This window comes from Nymphaea colorata, chromosome 2, assembly GCF_008831285.2.
Source record: "Nymphaea colorata isolate Beijing-Zhang1983 chromosome 2, ASM883128v2, whole genome shotgun sequence".
Classification (NCBI taxonomy): domain Eukaryota; kingdom Viridiplantae; phylum Streptophyta; class Magnoliopsida; order Nymphaeales; family Nymphaeaceae; genus Nymphaea; species Nymphaea colorata.
Genome location: NC_045139.1, coordinates 6,843,811 through 6,852,362, shown reverse-complemented (window position 1 = coordinate 6,852,362; position 8,552 = coordinate 6,843,811). Strand labels below are relative to the sequence as shown.

The 8,552-nt window shown below is 38.9% G+C and overlaps 1 protein-coding gene across 1 annotated transcript; it reads right to left on the bottom strand.

The window, feature by feature from the left end:
* Positions 1–2,518: 2,518 nt before the first annotated feature.
* On the bottom strand, positions 2,519–8,122 carry LOC116247983 (uncharacterized). Its single transcript, XM_031620492.2, has 6 exons — positions 7,926–8,122; positions 5,490–5,559; positions 3,753–5,380; positions 3,492–3,622; positions 3,334–3,412; positions 2,519–3,220 (listed from the first exon to the last, which is right to left on the bottom strand). Exons 3-6 carry the CDS (start codon positions 5,338–5,340, stop codon positions 2,649–2,651), a joined length of 2,370 nt encoding a protein of 789 aa, XP_031476352.1. The 5' UTR covers positions 5,341–5,380; positions 5,490–5,559; positions 7,926–8,122; the 3' UTR covers positions 2,519–2,648.
* Positions 8,123–8,552: the final 430 nt, after the last annotated feature.

Below are 8,552 nucleotides of genomic sequence, written 5' to 3'. Positions count from 1 at the left end.
ATGAATATTATATCACAAACATCTGACAATAATAAATACGACCCTTAATAGGCTATCCATCTTGAAGTCATTGGTAGATTCAGGAATCAAAAGTGAGAGGAGTCATCTTCCATCTGCTTCAAGCTATTGACAGATTTAGCACCACCAAGATCATCCGATGCCTCTGCTGAGCCATCAACGTCCTTTTCTTTTGTAGCTTCGATAGAAGAGACTGTAGCAAGTGCAGAACCCTTCCTGAGTTTCTGAAGAGTAGCCTCTGCAATACAATTGGCAGGTCAAATATGCGAAATATAGTAGGATTCTAAGACAAGCGGACCTAATGTATTTGACTAAGAGATGTGAACTCTTTTAACAAGCATGATATCATGACATGACAACCATTTGTGATTGAATTCACAATTTGAAACAAAGGTCATAAATTCATCGCCATAATATAAAATTATTGCAAGAACATGCATTTAGTACCAATAGGCTGCATATGCTCTGGAAGAAAATTGGCCCCACAGTTGCCAATCTAACAGATGGAGAGACACTGGAAGATGCTGCATATAGGAAAACAAGATTTTCCCTACACGTGAAGAGTTCCAACTTTCAGGTACCAAATTGAATAGGAACAATAAGCACGGTAAGGGATATGAACTAGTGATTATGGTAACAAGCTGCATCTGGAAGGATGTCTTTTGCTTTTCAAAGTAAATTCGATCAGTTGACCACATAAGGAATGGCTTCCCTGCATGTACAGACCATAATAATGCATGTTCAAGCATGAAAGAAATATGAAAGTGGTTGACATACACATTGAAGAAATGACACTAAAGGATGGAATCAGCAAAGCAATGGTCAGAAAGCCACTTAAAGGTCACATCCGCTTAAAGGTCACATAACAATCATTAGGATATCCAGTAATTACAACAGTTAATCTCCCCTGATTTATCTGGTCTAAAGCTGTAGCATGAATGTATAGGTGGAATGAGCATAACCACTGTATAAATAAAAAGATCACAAAGGCAATCAAGGAATTATAGCGCCCAACATAACAATTTACTAACTGCCCATTTCTTTAATGGTCTGATTTGCTTTTGCTTACTTTAATAACAACAGATTACAATATCAGCATCAAATAGGCAGGCAAACAACTGCAACATTTTCCAAATATTCTGGACACATCTGACAATGTTACTGACACTTTTATTGAAAATCGTAACAGGGACAAAGCATTAAACATCTGGAAAAATGAAGACTTCAGCCAGCCCTCAGAAAACAGAAGCACCAGTTCCATCAGCGCTGGTTCACTGGTTGAAAATCAGAGTGTCCCAATTTTCTTTAGTCTCAATGTGATGACAAGCAAGTGTAAAGCTACACCCAACATAGTACGGATGGACCAGCAAGGTTAAACATGCACCAAGTAGAAAAGAAAATGTGACAAGTAGAAAATAAAAAGTGACAAACGTACAAGCTTATAGAATCAGGTGCAGGCCCACCAGACTTGGCCATAAGCCGTAGGTTATCTTAAACTTGATAAAACTGAGAATAAAGGCTCCAGGAATGAAAATCAGCAAGCCGCAGGTGTTACTAGACATTTTTTTTCTGTCCTAGTGCAGGCCCGCCAGACTTGGCCATAAGCCCCAGGTTATCTTGAACTTGATAAAAATGAGAATAAAAGCTCCAGGAATGAAAATCAGCAAGCTGCAGGTATTACTAGACATTTTTTTTCTGTCCTATGAGAAGTCCAATGACCAACTCTAGGTCAAGGTAGTTTGATTTCAAAAATCCATAGAAGACATGTTACAATTCATTCACTTTTGATATAACCTCTACTTGCAGAGAACATGAAACCAATATCAGAAATCACTTTTCCTTAAATTTTGCTGACTTCTGTCGACTAAAACTTGAAAAACTGATATAAACAATCTGTTGCAATAGATGTGTAACAGTGCATGAAAGCTTGAAGACTCACTAATTCTTGTTTGTACATCAAAAACAATGAAGCATGGTTTGAAGTTTGAACCTTTGTAAATAGATCGTGACACCACCTCTAAGTTTTAGAATTAAGTTAAGAGTTCAGTATTCTTAACAGTATCCAGTATTTTCCTCAATACACCCCATGATAATGCTGGAATCTCTGACCACATCACAATACCATAAAAAATAGAATATAACCAAAAAAGAACTATAAACTTGTTAGCTACAAAACAATAGTTGAATCAGGTGTTTAGACCATGACATTTGTCAAGTCAAGTCCAAATCAATATTCACTCATAAACATACAGACCCTTAAAATGGAGTAGTTTGCGGTGACAATGCCTTCGCTATTTTGTAATGAGCAATTGTTTAAGCGGGCACATAAAATAAATATGGAAATCAACAAAGTCTAACAGAGAAACTTCAGCACCGCAACCACAAAAAATTTCGTTTAACTCTGGTTTTACTGTGAAATACAGTCAACAGATGCAGCATATAAATAACAGTTGAAAAAACAGTTCCCTAGATGATCAATATATAAAACGGGGGGAAAGAGTAAAGGAGAAGAACGCCCTTAAGCTATTATAAACAAATATGTGCTAAAGCACAAATATACCAATAATACATTTCAAAATCACACTCTCATAACTGCACTAATAAATTATACAGCTGAAACATGATACATGTCAGTCAAACCACGTGGGTTGACGAGGTAAATTCATATCTCCCAATTCATAATCATAAGGAGGCTGGTAATATCCCTCATCCATGTCTCCAGCAGGTTGCACCTCATAGGGTTCGTCCTTGTTTCCACCATCTTCATCATCACTGCCATCATCATCATCACCAGAGCATATATACTCATCTTCATCATTCATGTCCATATGTGTGCCATGACCAGATCCAGGCCGATCAACTATGCTGAGTACATGTGATTGTTCATGCGAAAACATTGAAGTCTCCCCTTCAACTAACCATTCTTCAGTAGGATCTTCATGAAATATATAATCTAAATTGATGGGATTATAGTATTTAGCATCTCTGTCAAACTGCCTTGCTCGCAGCCTCAAATTGTAATGCACATAAACTAATTTGTCCAGTTTAGTTGTTGTAAGCCTGTTCCTCCTTTTTGTATGGACCAAATCGAACATGCTACGTTTCCACTCACAACCAGATGATAGGCAGGTTTGGCTGAGGACCTTTATAGCAATGTCTCGCAACTCAGGACAGTCCATGCTGTAGGTTTCCCACCAAATAGCTGAGAAAAATATCAGCATAAAACTTGCATTATATGGCATCCATTATGAACTCTTCACAGAAGGGGAAAAATCATCTTACAGAAATAGCTTACTGTAAGATATCAAGGCATACCTGGATCCATTTTTTTCCTACTTCTAATAGCCAAATCACTCCCAAAGTCTCCTAAAGCTTTTGAGTACTTGCTGGCAGCCTACAGGTGGAAATAAAATTTTCTGTTGAAAATTGCTCATGCAGTTGTCAGGAAAGCAATGCCAGAGCTAGACAGGTACCTGATTCACTGCTTCTAACTGTGCATCCTGGTTAGGTTGTAATCTTTGAATGCATAAGTGCAAACTTCGTACAATGTCAGGGTGTCTTGAGAAGTCTTGATCATAGCGGATTGCAGGGTTTAGATAATATCCTGGCAACTTAAACGGTGTTAGATAATAATATTCTATCAATAAACAAACTGTTGCATAAATATAATATATGTATGTGCAATGTATATATGCTTTATATGGATGTATGAAATTTTACAAGTCGCAATATACCTGCAGCATGAAGGGGATGATGAAGTAGAGGCCCCCATTTATCATCAATAATTCTCCATATAGATTTGTAATATCTACCACCATTTGCATCTCTAATTGCAAGCTTTGCACGATCAATAGCATCATATATATAGGCCATTGTAGGCTTATCATCAGCATCTATCAGTCTCAGAGCTTTAACAAGAGGTGATGTACACCGAACTGCATAGTCCACTTTACTCCAAAACTTCGGAGTTGCCACCAGTCTTTCAACTTGCTTCCCTTCTTTTAATTTTGCGAAGCTTGACTGTTTCCATTCATCAGAAGCAAACATTTGGAACAATGCTGATCTTGCTGCACTTATACTTTCCAACGTCAAAAAACTAGCAGCAGATCTTGTTACAGCAGGTCGAATGAGCTCTCTACCCTCTGTAAATCTTCGCATCACGCTTAATACCCAAGCATGATTATAAATGAATTTTGTTATTCTCTTACCCTTCTTTAAAGCATCAGAGACAGATCTCATGGTTGAAATTTCCTTAAGTATTTGATCTATGCAATATGCAGCACAAGGGGTCCAAAATAGGTTTTTCCTCTTTTCCATCAGCATTGACCCGGCAAGTGAGAAATTGGCAGAATTTTCAGTGATGACTTGAACCACATTTTTCTCTCCAACCTCCTCAACAACATCACTAAGCAATTCAAACAGCAACTGTGGATCATTGATTATATGGGAAGCATCCACAGACCTTACAAAAACAGTTCCTTTGGGACAATAAGCTAGAAAATTAATCAGTGTTCTTCCATTATTATCTGTCCACCCATCCACCATTATTGAACACCCTGTTGTATTCCATGATAATTTAAGCTCTGAAATGTAACTTTTACTAGTTTCAACTTCCTCATCTAAAAGGGGCCCACCAATCTCATATGGAGATGGAGGTTTAACTCCAGAACCGTACTGTGCAATAGCATCAAACATAGGCTGGAAATATGGGCTATGTGCTGAGTGAAAAGGAATGGCAGCATGGTAGAAAAACTTGGAAATGGCTTTACACACCATTTTCCTTGCATCTTTGACTGAAGAGGCCTTCTGTTTTTGCTTGGAGGATTTCTGAATGACTGGATCTAAAGAAAGTGAACCATTTAATGGTGCCCGCAAAGAAGAACCTAAAGCTGGCCGAGTACGCAATGCAACCAAAGTTGATGCACCATCATCACCTATTGATGCTTTCCCACGCTCTGCCCTAGTTGCAATATCCTCTTCAAAACCTGGAGCCCCTGGTAACTTGGCTACCTCCATCCCTATGTCATCACCATCATCTTTCAAAACCATTTCCAGGTTACCATTATCAAAAGCCTTCTCTGATGATTCTTGTTTCTGCTGCCTCTCTAACTTTTTTCCAGCTATATATTCTCTCATTTCTCTGCTGACAGCAGCAGGAACCCTTGTGCAACCTTTACATTCACCCTTAAGCTTTGCAATGTGCTGCTTAAAACGACTTATCCCTCCATGTATTTCTCTCTGGCAGAAATTGCAACGCACAAATGATCTATCTGTTTCAGATATCCGTGAGCAATATTGCCAACCTAGATCCTTTTGCCGCATTGCTGAACCAGTCGCTAAACTGTTTAGAACAAGTTAAAAGCTGGACAGACAAGGAAAAAGGGAGCAATTTAATATAGGAAAATATGACAAATTATTATTTTCCTAAATACCCAAAAAACCCAAAAATGAATATTTGTGTAGCAACATACCCAAACTTCTTTCCTCCAATACCTTCTTCCCCAAAACCTCCAATGCTCAAATACTCTTTTTCTCGTCAATCTGTTAAAACTTATAAATAAATAAAAATTCATAAGGTACATGGATAGTCTAGTTTTAAGGTCTCCTGATTAACTTTCACTAACCAGTGAAAGAAACAAAGAAAAAGAAGAAATATTCCCGAATTTAGGCTGGTTTATGAACTGAGCTGGTCGTGTGTCAGCTCAGCTCTACTTGTAATATGCCTTTGTATCTCATCCCATTACGGAAATGATACAAAGTGCATTTTATGTTACACCTGCAAAACATGAAAAAGGTTTCTAACAGCCAAAACATCCACGTGTAGTTTTAATCTTCAAGCATATTTTTCATGAAAATCTTCCCACATCAATCACCATATACTTCACTAGACTAGAGATGATTTCACTATTTCAATCTCACTTATTGCTTTAACCGTTCATTAACCTGCCCATGGACCAAGGATGGTAGAAAATTCTGGCATGGTCCCGCTAGTAAGTACACGTTTGAAGAAACGGTTACAGATTACAACAGTTTATCACAATAGATTGTCTAAGAATGTTTCACTTTCAAATTTACAGAAACAAAGGCTGCTGTGGGCCCTGCAAATAAGACTCAAACTAAACTGCTACAAGCCTACACGTGCAACTGAAAAACTAAGTTACACAATCTTGCTCGAGGACAAACATCAAAATTGAAAGTTGTTAACCTATTCATTCACTGGTCTGTTGGACACAAGCCTGCAACTCACTGCCCAATCTTTAGCAAGAAACACATTAACCAATTTCAGTAAAGCATTCACTTGATGAACCTGACTTGGACTGCAACAAAAAGATTTTGCAGGAGACCGTAAATAACTAGTGAATTTATTAAATTATTTTCTTGTTGGTTACTAGAATATGTCCTTAACGAAATTTACATGTGTAATCATTTTCTAATGGAAAAACATCATTACGTGAGAAGCTTGTCGGCAATAGGTTAATTTCATTCCTCACTTACATTTCATATAACATGAGGCATTATTGCAGGACTGCATGTAAACCATCACTGGACAGCAAACTGATGAAACTATATTGACTAGCCTCACAACTAAATTAAGTGAACCTGCACAGTCTTGGAGTTTGATGGTGCATTTAGGCCCAAACTCATCTCAATTGACCTCATAACAATTTTTGTTGGAATACAGGTTGATGCATCTTGTTTATGTAAGCTCACACATCAAATATTTGAAATTTTTATCCTTGCCAATTCCTTTGATTCGACCACCCAACACTTTTAGATATAGGAGCATCATAGCATAACCATACAACTAACCCAGCTTAGTGAAAAAAAACCTGTCAACTACATCAAAGCTAGTATCAAGGGGAGTACTAAGTGGCTATCCAACAGCAGGAAATATGAGCATAACCCAAAGAAAAGAAGTCCCACTATGTTGGTTTGTAGGTAAGGCTGTGAATTCATATCTTGTTTCACAACTATCAAAAAAGCTCATCTTGCATTGCTACACAATTGGCCATACATAAATTGTACATTGAGCTGCTCCCAACAATATCAGATCACTATGACAAGCCATTACAAGAAGGGACTAAGATCATCAAAAGCAGAATGCATTGCGTTGGTGAACGATCACATGGCAGCTCCGCTAGGTTTTCTGGTTCCAAGTAAGTTCGTTTGAAAATTGAAGAGATTTAAAAGAGTTTTAGACCGCTCGTGCAGTCACCAACGGTGTTGAAGACTGAAACTGACTGTAACATGCAGAGCCATGTTCCAGGACTTCCACAGTTCCGCAGTCCCTTAATTAAAGAGAACAAAGCATAGCAAATTCCAGTCTTCTTTAACAGAAAATCGGCTCACTCATCATCCAAGCATCATACAACTTAAGGACTACTACCAAGAAAACTAGATTTAGCACCAGTAGTCGATCCAATAAGATATGCACAAACAAGCTCGCAGAGCAACAGAACCACACCAAGTGGGACAGAAAAGATCCAACCCCTCAAACCACTGTTTTAATGCACGAAAAAGTACTTCATTTATAGTAAACTACCATTAAACCGGAGTGAGAAATTCAGGAAAAACACCAAAGATCTGATTTGTAGCTTGACAGCTCTCTTCATCAACCGCCCAAAATCAACCATGATCCCAAAATGCACATGGCTAAGAAAATGAAATTCCCCAACAGAAGACAAACCGAGTAAACCACCAAATCCACGAAGTCAACATCCAAAAGAACTAGGAAACAACCCATCAAATTCTAGACAGTAGCATCTATTCGAACCACCTAAACACGAACACACAAGATGGCCTTTTGGTAATCTCGCGAGGCCGAGAAAAGAAACCGTCACAACAAAACGGAAGCTCGATTCTGAACGGGAAACAGAAAAAGGAACGGTGGAAGGGAAGAACCGAACCGTAGATAGAGAGCGAATCCTCCTTTGGGATTCTAGAATTGGGGCGATCGAGGGTCGAATCGGAAGGCGCCGGCCTCCTCGCCCCCAGACCCTGCGTCGCCATTGACGAATCGCCTCCACAGCTTGGCGAGAAACCCTTCCCGAACCGATGTATCGGAGGCCAGGCAAGTCAACTCACCGATATATCCGATTTTTTCCCCTTTCCATTTATTTTAATGTTCTTATTATTAATCACGAAAGATAAAACCTCCTCGGATCCTGACCGTTGATGGACAAAATATATTTTTTACGCGCAATATTGGCTGTAGGTCACCGACCCCACTCGGGACCAATCCCTGACCCTGACTGAGACGGGTTGGGAACATGTTCCCGTTTGGGACCCTCCAACTAAAACCGGTTTTATGTCACGTTTGGAAGCCACTGTGTGGTGCCTCCCTTTACGTCTTTAATTGGACTCTTCGTCTCTGTGATCGACCTCTACGCTCTGCAACTTTGCTCTGACTCAAAGTTGCAGACTGATCTCCCTTTTTACCATTTCTCTTTTCTTATTTGTTACTTCCTTTTGTTCGTCCTTCTCTTTCTTTGAACTTGGTAACAACTTCTCACCCCTTTGCCAATGCATCTCTC